At 41.1% G+C, this 20,377-nt stretch overlaps 1 protein-coding gene across 4 annotated transcripts in view; it reads left to right on the forward strand.

Moving 5' to 3' along the window:
• Window positions 1-20,377, forward strand: part of ift122 (intraflagellar transport 122 homolog (Chlamydomonas)) — a 166,783-nt gene that overhangs the window by 45,188 nt on the left and 101,218 nt on the right. For all 4 annotated transcript variants that reach the window (XM_072280751.1, XM_072280753.1, XM_072280750.1 and 1 more), the window contains 3 exons: window positions 293-431; window positions 9,331-9,533; window positions 16,799-16,936. In XM_072280751.1, coding sequence (XP_072136852.1) covers window positions 293-431; window positions 9,331-9,533; window positions 16,799-16,936 — 480 coding nt within the window. The remainder of the gene's footprint in view (window positions 1-292; window positions 432-9,330; window positions 9,534-16,798; window positions 16,937-20,377) is intronic.

A 20,377-nucleotide genomic window follows, 5' to 3' on the forward strand; every position in this document is an offset into this window, starting at 1 on the left:
ATCAGTCATTCAGACCTTTAAAACTGTAATCTGTTAATTAATTAGATCAAGCCTCAGTTGCACCTCAAAGGTTCATATGTTAATGGTTAAATTTTGATGCAGAGAGCTTACAAATGGTTCAGAGCAACACACGAGTTGCTGGAGGTACTCAGCAGGTGAGGCAGCATCTGTGGAGAATAATAAACAGGCAACATTTTGAGCCGAAACCCTTCATCAGGACTGTGTGTGTTATTCTGGATTTCCTGCGTCTGCAGAATCTATTGTGATTATGGTTTGTTATTCTTTTTCCAAGGTTATAGGCTGTCAAGATGGTACAATAGCCTTTTATCAAATCATTTTTAGCACAGTACATGGTTTGTACAAGGACCGTTATGCCTACAGGGATAGCATGACTGATGTCATTGTCCAACATCTCATCACAGAGCAGAAAGGTGAGTTCTTGGTCTCAGAAGTTGCATCTGGTAACTGAACTTTTTCATGCTATTTGAAGTTAAGCTGATAGGTCATTGCAGTTAATAATCATTACAATTATGGATGTATCAAAGCCTGTAATGAGCAATTCATAGCTGTGGAATTAAATTGTGTGGATTGATTTAAGCATCAGATGTTCCAAGAAAACACTAAAAACTGCAGATCAGACAGATATACAAAGCAGCTGGAAATTTTCAGGTGGTTAGGTTACAGCTATGAGAAGAGAAACAAATTTGACCTGAAAAATTAATTTTCTCTTCCCACAGATAAGGCCTGAATTGCTGAGTATTTCTGTCATCTTCTGTTTTTATTTTAGATTTCCAGCATCTGAACTTTTTGACTGAAAATGGTTGGATATATAGTGAATTAGTGATAGTAAGATTAGATACTGTGCAAAAGTCTTAGGCACATGTAAAATAAATTGTCAAGTAAAGCTGCTTTCAAAAATAATGAAATGAAAAGTTTAGTTATTAAAAAATACTATAAAGAGCAGTAAAAAACTAAATCAAATGATATTTGGTATGACCACACTTTGCCTTTAAAACTGCATCAATTCTCTTGGTACACTGTTGTGCAGTTATGAGAAATTTGGCTGGTAGGTTGTTCCAAGTATCTTGGAGAACTTGCCATAGTTCTTCTGTAGACTTTGGCTGTCTAGCTTGCTTTTGTCTCTCAGGGCTGCATAGAGCCCTGATCTCCAGCATCTAAGATGTTGAGATCAGGGAGAGCTGTGTGGAGGCCATACCATCTGTAGCAGAACTTCTTTTCACTGAAGATAGTTCTTTATGTCCTTGGCCATGTGTTTGGGGTCATTGTCCTGCTGCTTAATTATGTTGGGACTAATCAGATGCCTTCCTGATGGTATTGTGTGATGGATGAGAATTTGCCTTCACTTTTTAGCATTCAGGATTACATTAATTCTGACCAGATCATCAATTCCATTTACAGAAATGCAGCCCCAAACCTGCAGGGAACCTCTGCTATGCTTTACTGTTGGCTGCAGACACTTATCTGTTATAGCGCTCTCTAGTTCTTCTCTGGACAAACTCCTGTTTGAGCCAAAAATCACAAATTTTTACTCACCAATTCTGAGTACTACTGCCATTGTTCAGCACCCCAGTCCTTGTGTTTCTGTGTGTAGGTGAGTCTTAGGGTTTTGTTTCCATTTTGGATAAATGGCTTTTTGGCAGCAATTCTTCCATGAAGACCACTTCTGACAAGACTTCTCAGACGATAGAGGGGTGGACTTGGGTTCCAGTGGTTTCTGTGAGTTCAGAGCTGATACTATTACTGGATGATTCAGAAGGGATGTTAGTTTGATGTATCCCTTGTCAGCTGTACTCACTTTCCATGCCCTACTGCTGTTTCTGGTCCTCAACCTTGCCTGTTTTTTTTTGTGCTGCTTCAGAAGAACTTGGACAACACATCTTGAAACTCCTGTGTGCCATGAAACTTCTGCTTGGGAGAAACCTTACAGATAGTAGGATAATCACCTTGTCTCATATTGGTATACTTACTCTTCCCATGGTGTAAAAATTGATGATTTAAAGGTTAAACTGTCACATCTGCCACACTGTCACCTTTCCTTCTACACCTGTTTCTGTTTCAGTTAATGAGTTTAGTTCATTCGGGTCATTTTGTCTTTGACCATTAGCACCTGTTTGTATTCCTTGTTTAATCATGCACTGCACTATATACCTACGAAGTAATCAAATTTTTATTTGAAAAGTTGCCTGTTACTTAATAAAGTGTCTATAAAGAGTATTCACCCCCCCCCCCCAGAAGTTTTTGTGTTTTATTGTTTTACAACATTGAATCACAGTGGATTTAATTTGGCTTTTTATTTTTGCACTAATCAACAGAAAAAGACTTTCAGGTCAAAGGGAAAACATCTCTACAAGTGGTCTAAATTAATTACAAATATAAAACAATAATTGATTGCACAATTACTCACCCTCTTTAATATGACATACCAAATCATACCTGGTGCAGCCAATTGGTTCAGAAGTCATAATTAAATGGAGATCACCTGTGTTTGGTCAAGATGTTTCAATTGATTGTAGTAAAACTCCACTTGTATCTGGAAGGTCCAACTGCTGGTGAGTCAGTCTTCTGGCAAAAACTACACCATGAAGACAAAACAACAATCCAAGCCACTCTGTGTAAATTTTATTGAAGAGCTCAAATCAGGAGGTAGATACAAGAAAATTTAAGTCATTGAATATCCTTTGGAGCATAGTTGGGTCAATCATTAAGAAACAAAGAATATGGCACAGCTGTAAATCTGCTTAGAGCAGGCTATCCTCAAAAACTGAGTGACTGTGTAAGAAAGGGTCTTGTGAGGGAGGCCACCAAGTGACCTATGATAACTGTGGAGGAGTTACAAGCTCCAGTAGAGACTACATACAACCGAGTTGCCCAGGTGCTTTGCCAGTCACAGCTTTATGGGAGAGTGGCAAAGAGAAAGCCACCATTGGAAAAAAAAATCTCATGAAATCTCAACTAGAGTTTGCCAGAAGGCACTTGGGAAACTCTCAAGTCAGCTGGAAGAAGGTTCTATTGTCTGATGAGCCAATCCACCATGCTGTGCGGATGCTTCACTACAACGGGCCCTGGAAGGCTTGTGAAGGTAGAGGGCAAAATGAATGCAGCGAAATACAGGGAAATCCTGGAGGAAAACCTGATGCAGTCTGCAAGAGAAATGTGACTTGGGAGAAGATTTGTTTTCTAGCAAGACAGTGACCCCAAGCATAATGCAGGGCTGGCTAACAAACAACAAAGGTAATGTCTTGGAGTGGCCAGGTCAGAGTCCAGACCTCAATCTAATTGAGAATTTATGGCTGGACTTGAAAAGAGCTATTCACTCAAGATTCCCATGCAATCTGAAAGCCCTTGAGATGTGCAAAGCTGATGGAGACCTATTCACACACTCAGAGCTGTAATTGCTGCCAAAGGTACATCTACTAAATACTGATTTGAAGGGGCTGAGTAATTTTGCAATCAGTTACTTTGTGTTTAATGTAAAAAAAACCTAGGACCAATTTGTAGAAATTTGTTTTCACTCAAACACGAAAGTCTTCTGTTGTTCAGTGTCAAAAAAGCCAAATTAAATTCATTGTGATTTAATGTTGTAAAAGCATAAAACATGAAAACTTCCAAGGGGGAAGAATACTTTTTGTCCGCACTGTAGATAGTTTAATTGGATGGGCAGGAAGTTAGCGGATAGAAAATATGGCAAAATACAAGGTTACCCACTTTGTAAATGAGAATGAAAAAGCAAATTACTATTGAAATGGAGCATGATTACAAAATACTGTGGTGCAAACGGATAAAGGATGAAATACAGAGTGCTGGCATGCAGGCACAGAGGGCTAATTGAATATAGGTATTTATTGAAGGAATATTGTGCATGAAGATCGGAACATTTTGATGTAACTTTGCAGGGCACTGGTGAGATTGCATCTGCAATATGTGCAGTTTTGGTCTTTATATTGAAGGATTGACATATACAGAAATGCTGTGCAGGTTGGGCCTGTACTGTATTTGAATGCAGAAAAATGAGAGTGATCTTAATGAAATATATATGATATCAAGAGGATTTCACAGAATGGGGAGGGGGATGTTGTCACCCATTTAAAAAGGGAGCTATAAAGAGAGTCCTTACTTTTTGAATTCCCTACCTTAGAAAGCTGTGAAGGTGGAGTCATTGAATATAGTGAAGACATTTCAAGCACAGAGGAGTCAAAGGATATGAGGAGAATGCAAGTAAGTGGTGGTCAGCTAATGATTGCCATGCCTGATGCAAAGCTAGCTCAAGAGTCCATTTGGCCTACTTTTATTCTTTTTTTAATGTTATGAACTGGTTGAACAAATAATTTCTTGCTATCAACTGCTGAAGTTGACTAATTTTTTAATCCAAGATTGTGAAATAGGTAGGTTTGAGATGTCTGGGTGCTGAAAATGCATCTAAAGACAGTTAGTGTCAAACACCAATTTGCAAGGATTCAATGACAAATCCATCTCAGAAGGCAAGTGAAAAATTGTATTTTAAAGTCATTTAAGACAGACATTGGCATAGGTGCAAACTGGACGTTGGATGTTGCCTCTGCAGAACTTGCAGGTTCTTGCTTTATTAGCATACACTCTGGCTCGTTATTGAGTACCTCCTGTACCTAATAAAGTGACCACTGAGTGTATATTCATGGTCTTCTGCCTCTGTAGCCCATCCATTTCAAAGTTTGATTTTTTTGATGCTCCTTTGAGTTAGTTACCTGATGTCAGCTTGAGCCAGTCTGGCCATTCTCTTCTGACTTCCCTCATTAACAAGGCATATTTCGCTCACAGAACTGTTGCTCACTGAAGGTTTGTTTTTCCACCATTTTCTGTAAACCCTGGAGACTGTTGTGCATGAAAATCCTAGGAGATCAGCAATTTCTGATAACTCAAAGCACTGTGTCTGCCACCAACAATCAGTTTATGGTCAAAGTCACTTAGATAACATTTCTTCCCCATTCTGATGTCTTTTTTCTGAACAACAACAGAAACTCTTGACCATGTCTTCACCAGATGTAGACAATATTTGGAATTCTTCACCCAAGAGAACTTAGAGACTAAGTATCTACAGGACATTGACAGGAAAGGGCTGCTGAATTAAAAGAGCGACAATGATCTCCTTGAATGGCAGAGAAGATGTGAGATGTTGAAGGGTCTAATATTCCCTTGTGGAGAATGGCCTTACAACATATGCAAATTCCAAAGCTTACTCACTTCAGTTCAGAAAAGCTGATCCATAAGGTGTTTTTTTTAGAAAAATACTGGTAAAGCTGGCATTTATTGCCCACCCTTAATTGCTCTAGAGAAAATTGTGATGCGCACTTTCTGGAGAAAGGAGTGTAGGATAGAGAGATTAAAGACGAAAAAAGATTAGCTTTATTTGTCCCATTTAGATCAAAACATAATGAGATGTGTCATTTTTACATCAAATCAGCCCGGATTGTGCAAGTGCAGCGCCAGAGCATGCTCACTACTCAGTACGCTAATCATACGTCTTTGGAATGTGGGAGGAAGCCAGAGCACCCGGAGGAAAGCCACACATTCACGGGGAGAACGTACAAACTCCTTACTGGAAGCAGCAGGAATTGAACCCTTATCAGTAATCACAGGCACTGTAGAGCGATTTGCTGCTATGTTTCCCTGCCACTGAGAGAACTCAGGAGTTTCAACTTTGCAATTAAGATGGAACAATGACAGGCTTTCATATCACAGGAGTGTAATTTGGAGCAAATCACCAAGTGAAGGTGGGTACCATGCGCTTGCTGTGCTTTCCTCTCAATGATGCACCTTTGAACCTATCATAGTTTGAGACCATTCATTTTTGATCTAGCCAAGAGAATTACACTCTCAGATCTGCCATTATTCAAAGGGGATATATACTGTATAGTCCCTCCTGATCAATCTTTCCTCAAATATATTTGATCTCAACAATAATGCTGGATGGGTTAAATATTGTGTACCACATTTTTTCAACAGAAAAGTATATGCTGGAATTTAATATAACCATTGTATCCAACAAAAACTCTAATTTAATTTGGAACCACCAGCAACCTACACTTTTTTTAAAAACAGTGTAAACAATTACTTCCTTTAATTATGCCAAAACATGAATATGATATACAGAAATTACTGAAATGATTCTATAAAGAATAAAGTGAATAAATGGAGCAGAATTCTGTTTATTCAGATTTACAGTACTATGCAGAAGTCTTAGGCACCCTAGATTTTTTAGTTTTGTTTCAGATGCTTTTTTTTGTCTTCTACACTAGCGTATTAAGTAGAAAAGAGCAAATTTTAGATGTCAAAATATTCACTTTCCAAAAACCTAAATGTTACGGAGAAATTTTTGTATTTCCTTAAAGTAACATACAGTGCCTATTAAAAAGTATTCATACCCTTAAAAGTTTTCATGATTTTTTTTGTTTTACAAAATTGAATCACACTGGATTTAATTTGGCTTTTTTGACACTGATGAACAGAAAAGACATCTTTGTGTCTAAGTGAAAATAAATTTCTACAAGTTGGTCTAAATTTATTACCATTATTAAACACAATAATTGATTGCATAATTACTCACCCTCTTAAAGTCATTATTTAGTAGATGCACCTTTGGCAGCAATTGCAAAATTGTCTGTGTGGATAGGTCTCTATCAGCTTTGTTCATCTGGACACTGCAATTTTTCCCCATTTTTCTTTACAAAACTGTTCAAGCTCTGTCAGATTGCATGGGGATTATGAATGAACAGCCCTTTTCAAGTCCAGCCTCAAATTCTCTATTAGATTGAGGTCTGGACTTCGACTTGACCACCCCAGGACATTAACTTTGTTTTTAAGCCAATCCTGTGTAGCTTTGGCTTTATGCTTGAGGTCATGTCTTGCTAGAAAACAGCTCTTCTCCCAAGTTACAGTTCTCTTGCAGACTGCATCAGGTTTTCCCCCAGGATTTCCCTGTATTTCACTACATTCATTTTACCCTCTACCTTCACAAGTCTTCCAGGTCCTGCTGCAATGAAGCATCCCCACAGCATGATGCAGCCACCACCATGCTTCACAGTAGAGACAGTTTGTTTTTGATGATGGGCAGTGTTTGGCTTACACTAAACATAGCCTTTAGTCTGATAGCTAAAAAGCTCAATTTTGGTTCCATCAGACCATAGTCCCCCATATGCCTTCTGCAAACCCCAGCTGAAATTTCATGTGAGTATTTTTTTTTTCCAACACTGCCTTTCTGTTTGCCACTCTCTCATAAAGATGCAACTGGTGAAGCACCCAGGCAACAGTTGTATGTGTAGTCTCTCCCATCTCAGCCACTGTAGCTTTTAATTCCTCCAGAGTTGTCATAGGTCTCTTGGTGACCTTCCTCACTAGTCCCCTTCTTGCACAGTCACTCAGTTTTTGAAGATGGGCTGCTCTAGGCAGATTTATAGCTGTGCCATATTCTTTCTGTTTCTTGATGATTGACTCAACTGCACTCCAAGGTATATTCAGTGACTTGGAAATTTTACTTGTATCCATCTCTTGACTTGTGCATTTCAATAACCTTTTCATGGAGTGAGTTGGAGTGTTTTGTCTTCATGGTGCAGTTTTTGCCAGGACTCACCAGCAGTCAGACCTTCCATTACAGGTGTATTTTTACTACAATCAATTGAAACACCTCAACTGCACACAGGTGATCTCCATATGTGACTTCTAAAACTAGTTGGCTGCAGCAGTGATGATTTGATATGTCATATTAAAGGAGGGTGAATTCTTATGCAATCAATTGTGTTTTATATTTGTAATTAATTTAGATCACTTTGTAGAGATCTGGTTTTACTTGGACACGGAAGAGTCTTTTTCTGGTGATCAGTATCAAAAAAAAAAAGCCAAATTAAATCCACTGTGATTTAATGTTGTAACACAATAATACATGAAAGCTTCCAAGGCGAGTGAAATGTTTTTATAAGCACTGTGTATCATTTTGCAGGCTCTTTGTGTTCTCAGTGTTTGCAGACATCCCACCTCTCCCGGAAGTTCCAGGAGTCTCCTGCATATTAATAGTGGCTCCCTGATGCTCACAAATTATGTAAAATGTCCCAGAAATCAACTTTTTTGAGAGAGAAAGTGAGCGAACGCGAGAGAGACCACCAGAGAGAGGGAGAGAGTGTGAGAGAGGGAGCGAGCGTGAGAGTGACAGTGTTGCTCGCTGCACTGTTTGCAACAGTGACTTTTCTATTGCCCGTGGTGGGTTAAGACTGTAAAAGAAATGTTGAGGTGAGTTTAACAGGTGTCATTCATTTATTAGCATAGCTAACGTTATTTAAACTAGCTGGCTAGCTGCTAAGGAGCTACTCTATTGCAGACGTTCCACCTCTCCTGGAAGTTCTGGGAGTCTCCGGCAAATTGATGGTGCTACCCCCCTGAAATGAGTTTTTTCAGGGTGGGATGTCTGTGTTTGCTTAACCTAGCTTTGTAAAATTTGTAAAATGGCTATGGTTACACTCAGACTTTTACTCATCATTATTATGGACAACCGTCCCTGGTGTGAGGTTGGATCACTCTGAATGCCAAGCTGATTTGAAGAACTTTGGGCTGGACAGTGAAATGTGGGCCTGGAGTGAGTCACTGGGCGGCGAGTTCTAGGCCCAGAGCCTTTCGCTGCAGCAATGCCCAGGTCATAGTGTGGGGAACAATATGCTGTTTAGACAGTTTAAATGCCGGCCCTAATTTGAGGTGAGAGCCAATTTCACTGTCCACGATCTTTACTTCTCTCTCCAGGGAGCAGAGCATTTTATTGTTCCATTGTTTGGTCAATTTAAATGGCATCCCAGATAGACTGAAAAGACAAGGATCTGGGGCAAGAGCTGATTTTGTTCGTTCTTCGTGATGGTCACTGCTCCCTCTATAGCGCTGAGGCTATGAAGACTGCCCCAGATGTTATGCTTCGTGCCTGCTAATATGATGAGCTTATAAGCAAGGCTTTGGGCTGCTCTGGAGTTCAGATCTGAGGACTCAATTTTTGGTTCAGATCGTTGATTCAATTGTTTGCATGATTTGTGTGTTTTTATTTCTCTTGTATATCGGGTGGTTGTTTTTTATATTTTTATTTTCTTTTTTTCTTTAATCGGGTTCTTTAGGTTTTTTTTGCCTTGTGGCTACCTGGGAACAAACAAATTTCGAGGCTGTATAATCTATATATTTTTTGATAATAAATGTAATTTGAATCTTAACTTATTTCTGAATGTTGAGGGTCCAGTTCAAGTGGGTGTGTTACTTGATAATGTCTAGTTACTACACATTTTGATATATGTTCTCTTTTTCCCCCAGTGCGTATCAGATGCAGGGAACTAGTGAAGAAGATTGCTATTTATAAAAACCGACTAGCAATCCAGCTGCCAGAAAAAATCCTGATCTATGAGCTCTTTTCAGAAGATAATACTGACATGCATTACCGTGTCAAGGAGAAAATTGCTAAGAAATTTGAATGCAACCTGTTGGTTGTGTGCTCCCAACACCTTATCTTGTGCCTGGTATGTTAGTTAATAGATACTACTTTTGATAGACTAGTGCAGTTACTTTTTTATAATAGTGATTCAGCTTGACTGTTACATTCTATGTTGGGTGGATTTCTGAGCAGTGGTTCTCAAACATCATTTTAAGGCTGTTGATTGTATCAGATACAGAACTTTTAAGAAAGTAAGTGGATTAAGGTGAATCCAAGACATTCTATACATGCATCAAGAGTTAAAGGGTAACTAAGGATTGCATGGGACCACTCAACAATAAAGAGTAGAACATTTGCTTGGATGCAGAGAATGTGAGTGAGGTACTTAATGAATACTTTGCTTCAGTATTTAGCAAGGAAAGGGATATAGAAGACCAAGAGATCCGTGCTGAGTGTATAAATACATTAGGGCATTTAGAGGTCGAGGAGGAGGAAGTATTGGGCCTCCTAGTGAGTATCAAGGTGGATAAGTCCCCAGGGTCTGATGGGAGTTACCCCAGGTTGTTGGAGGCAAGAGGTGAGATTGCTGGGCCTTTCATTAGTATCTTTGTGTCCTCTCTAGCCACAGACGAGATTCTAGAGGACTGGCAAGTGGCTACTCTTCTACCATTTAAGAAGGGAACAAGGGAAGATCCTGGGAACTATAGACCGGAGAATCTCACTCAATTGTAGGGAAATTGCTGGAGGAAATTCTTAGAGTTAGGATATATGTGCATTTGGAAACCCATGGCCTAATTAGGGAGAGCCAGCATGTCTTTGTATGTGGCAGGTCATGTCTTACCAACTTAATTGAGTTTTTTGACAAGGAGACTAGGGAGATTAATGAGGTTATGGTAGTGGATGTTGTCTACTTGGATTTTAAAAAGGCATTTGACAAATCCCTCCTGGCAGGCTAATCCAGAAGATTATGATGCATGGGGTACATGACGAATTGGCTGTTTAGATTCAGAGCTGGCTTGCACACAGAAGACAGTAATGGCTGAAGGGACTTATTCAAACTGGAGGTCTATAACTAGTGGAGTTCTGCAGGGATCTGTGCTGGGACCTTTGTTGTTTGTGATGTAAATCAGAATCAGGTTTATTATCACCGGCATGTGACATGAAATTTGTTAACTTAGCAGTAGTTCAATGCAATACATAATCTAGCAGAGAAAAATAATAGTAAATAAACAAGTAAATCAATTACGTATCTTGAATAGATTAAAAAGACCATGCAAAAACAGAAATACTGTATATTTTTTAAAAAGTGAGGAAGTGTCCAAAGATTCAATGTCTACTTAGGAACCGGATGGCAGAGGGGAAGAAGCTGTTCCTGAATCACTGAGTGTGCCTTCAGGCTTCTGTACCTCCTACCTGATGGTAACAGTGAGAAAAGGGCATTCCGTGGGTGCTGAAGGTCCTTCATAATGGACGTTGCCATTCTGAGACATCGCTCCCTAAAGATGTCCTGGGTACTTTGTAGGCTAGTACCCAAGATGGAGCCGACTAGATTTCTGCAGCTTCTTTCAGTCCTGTACAGTAGCCCCTCCATACCAGACAGTGATGCAGCCAGTCAGAATGCTCTCCACGGTACAACAAGAGAATATAAATGGAATATATAAATGACCTGGATGAAAATGTAGATAGAGGGTTAGTAAGTTTGTGGATAATACAAGGTCGGTGGAGTAGTGGATAGTGTACCAGTCTGGCAAAGAATACAGTGCGGTATAGATCATTTGCAGATATGGGCTGAGAAATGGTAGATGGGTCAAGATATATGTGAGGTGTTTCACCTTGGTAGGGAAAATGCAAGGAGACAGTACACCGTTAAGGGCAAGACCCTTAACAGTGTTGCTAAGCAGAGAGATCTTGAGATCCAAGTTCATAGCTCCTTGAAAGTGGCTACACAGGTCAATAAGGTTGATTCAGAAGGCTAAAAAATGCTTGCTTTTATTAGTCAAGGTGTTCAGTTCAAATGTCAGGAGGTTATGTTGCAACTTTATAAAACTCTGGTTAGGCCACATGTAGAATATCGTGTACAGTTGTGGTCACCCCATTGTAGGAAGGATGTTGAGGGTTTGGCAAGGGTGCAGAAGAGGTTCACCAGGATGCTGCCTGGTTTAGAGGGGATGTGCTATCACAAGAGGCTGGATAAACTTGGGTTGTTTTCTCTGGAGTGCCGGAGGCAGAGGGGAGGCATGATAGAGGTTTACAAGACAGTATCTGTTTCCCAGGGTTGAAATGTCTAATTTCAGAGGGCATGCATTGAAGGTGAGATGTGGTAGGTTCAAGGGGATGTGAGGGTAAAGTTTTTTACTTTTGTGGAAAAGGCAGGTAGATGGAGCTGAATTTACGGACAGATCGGCCATGATCTTATTGAATGGTGGGGCAGGCTCGATGGGCCGGATGACCTACTCCTGCTCCTGTTTCTTATGTTCTTACTCAGAGTAGTGGATGGCTGGAATGTGCTGTTGGTATGGTGGTAGAGGCAAACACATTAGAGGCTTTTAAGAGGCATTTAGATAGGCACATGGATGTAAGGAAGCTGGAGGGATATGGACATGGTGTAGGTAGGAGGATTAGTAGTTGGGTGTTTTTGATTTGCTTGTTATCTGGTTTGGCACAACATTGCAGGCTGAATCGCCTATTCCTGAACTGTACTCTTTGATGCTCTATGTTAAGATCATACCTTTAAAATATTGGGTTTTAATTTGGTCCCAGATTTCACAAATTCTACCAGAACTTGCCCACTCCTCTATCCTTAGGGGGAAAAAAGCATCGATTTCTCTGATTTATTTTATACTACCACATTCCTTTTATTCCTTCCTTGTGAGTCGTCTCCTGTGACATAATGCCAGGCAATTTTACAGTCAGCTTTATGCTCAACAATGTCATAAGATTACGAAGGGAGCTGGAATATGTAAGGGGATTGGGAAAATCAGGTTGGTGTTGGAACGCAAGAGAGGGAATTTTTTGAATGCTCTTCAATATGGCTTTTTAGAGCAGCTTGTGCTTGAGCCTACCCAGGGAAAGACTAGCTTAGATTGAATGTAATGATAATCCAGATATTATTAGGGAGATTAACATAAAGGAACCCTTAAGGGACAGTCCTAGACTACTGGAAGATTGCATACGTCACACCACTCTCTAGGAAGGGAGGAAAGCAAAATAAAGGAAATTGTAGGCCAGTTAGCCTAACCTCAGTGGTTGGGGAAAGTCTACTATTAAGGGTGAGGTTGTGAGGTGCTTGGAGACTAATGATAAAATAAGTCAAAGTCAGCATGGTTTCTATAAAGGGAAATCTTGCCTGTCAAATCTGTTGGGAGTTCTTTGAGGAAGTAACATGCAGTGTGGACAAAGGAGAGGCAGTGGATGCCATTTACTTGGATTTTCAGAAGGCGTTTGATCAGGTGCCACATACGAGGCTGCTTAACAAGATAAAATCCCATGGTGTTACAGGAAAGAAACTGGCATGGATAGCCAAATAGCTGACAGGCAGGAGGCAGTGAGTGGGAATAAAAGGGGCCTTTTCTGGTTGGCTGCCAATGACTAGCGGTGTTCCTCAAGGGTCAGTATTGGGACCGCTGCTTTTCAGATTGTTTGTCAGTGATTTAGTTAATGGAGTTGATGGCTTTGTGGCAAAGTTTGTGGATGATACGAAGATAGGTGGAGGGGTAGCAAGTGCTGAGGAAACAAGGTGATTGCAGCAGAACTTAGATAATTTGGAAGAATGGGTAAATAGGTGGCAGATGGAATACAGTGTTGGGAAATGTATGATAATGCATTTTGGTAAAAGGAACAATAGTGCAGACTATTATCTAAATGGGGAGAAGATTCAAACATCAGTGGTGCAGAGGGACTTAGTCCTCATACAAGATTCTGAGAAGGTTAATTTACGGGTTGAGTCTGTGGTAAGGAAAGCAGATATGATATTGGCATTTATTTAAAGGGGAATAGAATATAAAAACAAGGAGATATTGCTGAAGTTTTAGAAGATACTAGTGAGGCTGCACTTGAAGTGTTGTCAACAATTTTGGGCCCCATATCTTAAAAGGGATATGTTGTCATTGGAGAGGGTCCAGAGGAAGTCCACAAGGATGATTCTGGGAATGAAGGGGTTAACATATGCGGAGTGTTTGGCAGCTTTGTCCTGTATTCTCTGGAATTTAGAAGAATGCATGGGGATCTCATTGAAACCTACCAAATGTTGAAAGGACTAGATAGGGAGAACGTGGAGAGGATGTTTCCTATGATGGGGGTATCCAGAACTAGAGGGCACAGCCTCAAAATTGAGGGGTGACCCTTTAGAACTGAGGTAAGGAGGAACTTTTTTAGCCAGAGAGTAGTAAATCTGTGGAATGCTGTGCCACAGACTGCAGTGGAGGCCAAGTGCATGCATATGTTTAAGGCAGAAGTTGATCATTTCGTGATCGGTTAGGGCTTCAAAGGATTAGGCAATAAGGCAGGTGTGTGGGATTGAGTGGGATCCAGGATCAGCCTTGATGGAATGGTAGAGTGACTGAATGAGCTGAATGTCCTAATTCTGCTCCCATGTCTTATGGTCTTACGATTTTGTTGACCATAAAGCTGAACAAACTAGTTTATGCATCACTGGATCTTTTTGAACTGGCCAACATTCCTCCTTCAATTTATCCTACAAGGTATATTTAGACATTAAACAAACAATGTTGCACTGACCATGCCCTAACTAATTGAGTACAAATGAAGTAATTTCAAACTTGTGGTAGGTAACCTTTTAGATTCTACCTGATCTGTAAGTCCTGACTGTGTCCAATTTCCCTATTGTTGACTGAATTTTATTGCTTGTTGATGTGAAAATTAGAAAACCTTATTGAAAGTGCTATTACAAAGAAAGCACAACAATGCAGTTACTTTCTTAAAGCTTGTGAAGATTGCTATGTTATCTAAAACTGTAACAAACTTCAAAAGATGTGTTGAACATAGAACAGTACAGCACAGTACAGATCCTTTGGCCCACAATGTTGTGCCGACCCTTAAACCTTGCCTCCCATATACCCCCCCACCAACCTTAAATTCCTCCATATACCTGTCCAGTAGTCTCTTAAATTTCACTAGTGTATCTGCCTCCACCACTGACTTAGGCAGTGCATTCCACGTACCAACCACTCTCTGAGTAAAAACCCTTCCCCCTATATCCTCCTTGAACTTCCCACCCCTTACCTTAAAGCCATGTCCTCTTGTATTGAGCAGTGGTGCCCTGGGGAAGAGGCGCTGGCTGTCCACTCTATCTATTCCTCTTAATATCTTGTATAACTCTATCATGTCTCCTCTCATCCTCCTTCTGTCCAGAGAGTAAAGCCCTAGCTCCCTTAATCTCTGATCATAATTCACACTCTCTAAACCAGGCAACATCCTGGTAAAGCTCCTCTGTACCCTTTCCAATGCTTCCACATCCTTCCTATAGTGAGGCGACCAGAACTGGACACAGGACTCCAAGTGTGGCCTAACCAGAGTTTTATAGAGCTACATCATTACCCCGCAACTCTTAAACACTATCCCTCAACTTATGAAAGCTAACACTCCATAAGCTTTCTTAACTACCCTATCTACCTGTGAGGCAACTTTCAGGGATCTGTGGACATGTACCCCCAGATCCCTCTGCTCCTCCACACTTCCAAGTATCCTGCCATTTACTTTGTACTCTGCCTTGGAGTTTGTCCTTCCAAAGTGTACCACCTCACAGTTCTCCGTGTTGAACTCCATCTGCCACTTCTCAGCCCACTTCTGCATCTTATCAATGTCTCTCTGCAATCTTTGACAATCCTCTACACTGTCCACAACACCACCAACTTTTGTGTTGTCTGCAAACTCGCCAACCCACCTTTCTACCCCCACATCCAGGTCATTAATAAAAATCACAAAAAGTAGAGGTCCCAGAACCGATCCTTGTGGGACACCACCAGTCACAACCCTCCAATTCGAATGTACTGCCTCCACCACGACTCTCTGCTTTCTGCAGGCAAGCCAATTCTGAATCAACCTGGCCAAACGTCCCTGAATCCCATGCCTTCTGACTTTCTAAATAAGCCTACCATGTGGAACTTTGTCAAATGCCTTACTAAGATCCATGTAGATCACATTCGCTGCACTAACCTCATCTATATGCCTGGTCACCACCTCAAAGAACTCTATCAGGTTTGTCAGACGCGATCTGCCCTTCACAAAGCTATGTTGACTGTCCCATCAGACCATGATTCTCTAAATGCCCCCTAGATCTTATCTCTAAGAATCTTTTCCAACAGCTTTCCCACCACAGACGTAAGGCTCACTGGTCTATAATTACTCGGACAATCCCTGCTACCTTTTTTGAACAAGGGGACAACATTCGGCTCCCTCCAATCCTCTGGTACCATTCCCATAGACAACGAGGACGTAAAGGTCCTAGCCAGAGGCTCAGCAATCTCTTCCCTTGCCTCGTGGAGCAGCCTGGGGAATATTCCATCAGGCCCTGGGGACTTATCCGTCCTATTGTATTTTAACAACTCCAACAGCTCCTCTCCCTTAATAGCAACATGCTCCAGAACTTCAACCTCACTCATGTTGTCCTCACCATCAGTGGAGAGAATATTCATTGGTTGCATCACGATCTGGTTTAGAAACATCAATGCCCTTGAATGGAAAAGCTTACAAAAAGTAAGGGATGTGGCCCTCCCCACCGTTGAGCAAATCTACCCGGAGTGCTGTCGCAGGAAAGCAGCATCCATCATCAAGGACCTCCACCATTCAGGCCATGCTCTCTTCTCACTGCTGTCATCATGAAGAAGGTACATGAGCCTCAGGACTTGCATCATCAAGTTCAAAAATAGTTATTACCCCTCAACCATCAGGCTCTTGAACCAGAGGGATTAACTTCACTCGCCCCATCACTAAACTATTCCCAAAGCCTATGGACCCACTTTCATTGACTCTTCATCTCATATTCTCGATATTTATTGCTTAGTTCTGTATTATTATTATTATTTCCTTTTTGTGTTTGCATAGCTTGTTGTCTTTTCCACGTTGCTTGTTGTTGGTCCTATTGGGTACTGTTATTGATGCTGTTGTTTCTTTCTATTTACTGTGAATACCTACAAGAAAATGGATCTCTGGATTGTATTTGACGTATGTATTTGATAATAAATTTGCTTTGAACTTTTGTTTCTCTCCACTGATGCTGCTTAATCTGCTGATGACTTCCAGCATTCTATTTTATTTTTAAAAGTTGCTTATCATTGGCTTTCTTAGTTAGCAACTTTCCACTTTGCTAATGTGCCTTTATGCCCCATGCAGGAGAAAAGATTACAGTGCTTATCATTCAGTGGTGTGAAGGAGAGAGAATGGCTCATGGAGTCTCTGATTCGCTACATTAAGGTTATCGGAGGACCACCAGGAAGAGAAGGCTTGTTAGTTGGTCTAAAAAATGGTCAGGTAATGTTAACGGAGGAAATCCATAAGAAAATGTGGTACCATTTACATTTATTTTCATTGCCTTTGCTATTCTGAGGAAGACTGAGAAAGATACGTTGAACATCTAACCAAGACTTAATGACAAAGCTTTTCCAAGCAATAGGGGATCTAATATGATGTGATGCGTGTGTTTTGTTTTTACAAATCATTAAAAGGTAAGGTCCCAAGGAATTCAGGGAGAAATAATTAAGAGTGGCAAATTAATTTCAGTACAGACAAGTGTGATGTCATGTATTGAATTTTGGAAAGTCAAACTGCGTAGCACTTATGCTATGTATAGTAGAGCACTAGGAAGTGTAATAGAACAGAGGGATCTGGGAGTGCAGGTGTATAGATCCTTGAAAGCTTTGTCACAAATAGGCGAGATCACTGGGCTTCATCAGTCAGGACACTGAGTGTAGGTTGGTACATTATGCTGTAATTGTATAAGTCATTGGTAGGGCTGCGCTTGGAGTTTTGGTTCCCCTATTATAGAAGAGATGAGGTTAAACTGGAAAGAATACAGAGGAGATTTATGAAGATTTTGCCAGGGCTAGAGGGTCTTTGTTACAGGAAAAACCTAGCCAAGCTAGTTCTTCATTCCATGGAATGTATGGGTCAACCTTAATAAAGTGTTCAATGTAATGAGAGGTAATGATTATTATTATTTATATTTTTGTATTTACACAGCTTGTTGTCTTGCACATTGGTTGCTGGTCAGTCTTTGTGTGTAGTTTTATTGATTCTATTGTATTTGTTCCACTGTGAATGCATTCAGGAAAATAAATCTCAGGGTAGTATTTGGTAACTTTTATGTACTTTCATAATAAATTTACTTTGAACATTGAACTTTGATAAAGTGGGTGGGATCAATCTTTTTCTCCAGGGTAGGGAAGTCCCAAAGTAGGGGGCATAGGTTTAGGATGAGAGGGGAAAGATTTGAATGAGACCTAATGGACATTATCTTCATACACAAAGTGGACTGAGCTGCCAGAGGAAGTGATTGAAGCAGATACAATAGTATTATTTAAGAAGCACTTGTATAGGTATATGGAGGGGTAAGGTTTGTAGGGATATGGGCTGAATGTAGGAAATTGAGATTAGCTAGGTTGGTACCATGGTTGATATGGACTGGTTGGACTGAGCAGATAGTATCCATGTTCTATGTACTGCTGTATGACGCTGACTTTGGTTTGAACACAAATGTATGCATTTCTGGTCACCAAACCACAGGGACAGCACAGTGATGCAGGTAATAGAGCTGCTGCCTCACTGCCAGGAATCCAGGTTCAATCCGATCATTGGCTACTGGTTGTGTGTGAAGTTTGCATGCTCTGTCTGTTGCTATGTGCTGCTTTCTCCACACCCCAAAAATGAACAGATCCCTAATGTGTAGGTGAGTGATAGTCTAGGGGGAGTTGATAAGGTGTTGGCAGAATGGAACTAATGTCAGGGCTAGTGTAAATGGGTGGTTGATTAATGGTGTGCAGATTATTGGTCAGTGCTGTATAACTCTGAAAGGAAGGACATGATTGCTCTGGAGAGGTACAAAGGAGATACATCGAACCTAGAATGGAATGTCTCAGATATGAGATAGACCAGATAGATTGAGTTTGTTTACCTGGAGCAGAGCAAGTTGAGGGAGGATCCGATGGAAGCATACAAAATTCTGAGAGGCATAGATTGGATAGATAATAAGAAATTTCACCCCTTGAGAGAGGTGTCTCAACACCAGAAGGCAAGATGAGGCATAAGATCGTTCGAGGGGATTAATCGCTATTCTGAACTGATAACACAATCTGCATACTCACTTGCAAGGACTTCTTACAACTCACGTTCTCAGAATTTCTTTAATTCGCAGTTTTTTTTTTTGCACATTGGTTGTTTGTAAGTCTTTGTGTGCTTATCTATTGATTTTAGTAAATTCTGTTATATTTTGTATTTCTTTTTTCCTGTAAATGCCTGTAAGGAAATGAATCCCAAGATAAAGTATGTTATCATATACACGTTCCCAATATATGTTCCCAAGATCCACAAACTGCCTGTCCTGGTAGACCTATTGTCTCAGCTTGCTCCTGCCCCACCGAACTCATTTAACTGTATAACAATTACAGCACAGAAACAGGCCATCTCAGCCCTTCTATTCCGTGCCGAACTATTACTCTCACCTAGTCCCACCGACCCGCACACAGCCCATAACCCTCCATTCCCTTCCTGTCCATATAGCTATCCAATTTTACTTTAAATGACAATATCGAACCTGCCTCTACTCTGCATACTTCGACACTGTTTTATCCCCCTTTGTTCAATCCCTTCCTATGTTCATGACACTTCTCATGCTCTGAAACTTTTCGATGATTTTAAGTTCCCCCCCCACCGCTTTATTTTCACCATGGATGACCAGTCCCTATATACTTCCATCCCCCATCAGGAAGGTCTCAAAGCTCTCTGCTTCTTTCTGGATTCCAGACCTAATCAGTTTCCCTCTACCACCACTCTGCTCCATCTAGCGGAATTAGTCCTTACTCTTAATAATTTCTCCTTTGGCTCCTCCCACTTCCTCCAAACTAAAGGTGTAGCCATGGGCACCTGTATGGGTCCTAGCTTATGCCTGCCTTTTTGTTGGCTTTGTGGAACAATCTATGTTCCAAACCTATTCTGGTATCTGTCAAACAACAGGAATTCTGCAGATGCTGGAAATTCAAGCAACACACATAAAAGTTGCTGGTGAACGCAGCAGGCCAGGCAGCATCTCTAGGAAGAGGGGCAGTTGACGTTTCAGGCCGAGACTAACCGAAGGAAGAGTGAGTAAGGGATTTGAAAGTTGGAGGGGGAGGAGGAGATCCAAAATGATAGGAGAAGACAGGAGGGGGAGGGATGGAGCCAAGAGCTGGACAGGTGATAGGCAAAAGGGATACGAGAGGATCATGGGACAGGAGGTCCGGGAAGAAAGACGAGGGGTGGGGGGGAGACCCAGAGGATGGGCAAGGGGTATATTCAGAGGGACAGAGGGAGAAAAAGGAGAGTGAGAGAAAGAATGTGTGTATATAAATGACGGATGGGGTACGAGGGGGAGGTGGGGCATTAGCAGAAGTTAGAGAAGTCGATGTTCATGCCATCAGGTTGGAGGCTACCCAGACGGAATATAAGGTGTTGTTCCTCCAACCTGAGTGTGGCTTCATCTTTACAGTAGAGGAGGCCGTGGATAGACATGTCAGAATGGGAATGGGATGTGGAATTAAAATGTGTGGCCACTGGGACATTCTTTCTCTCACTGTCCTTTTTCTCCCTCTGTCCCTCTGAATATACCCCTTGCCCATCCTCTGGGTTTCCCCCTCCCCCCCCCCCCCCCCCATCTTTCTTCCCGGACCTCCTGTCCCATGATCCTCTCGTATCCCTTTTGCCTATCACCTGTCCAGTTCT

The sequence above is a fragment of the Mobula birostris genome, chromosome 16 (genome assembly GCF_030028105.1).
Source record: "Mobula birostris isolate sMobBir1 chromosome 16, sMobBir1.hap1, whole genome shotgun sequence".
NCBI lineage: Eukaryota > Metazoa > Chordata > Chondrichthyes > Myliobatiformes > Myliobatidae > Mobula > Mobula birostris.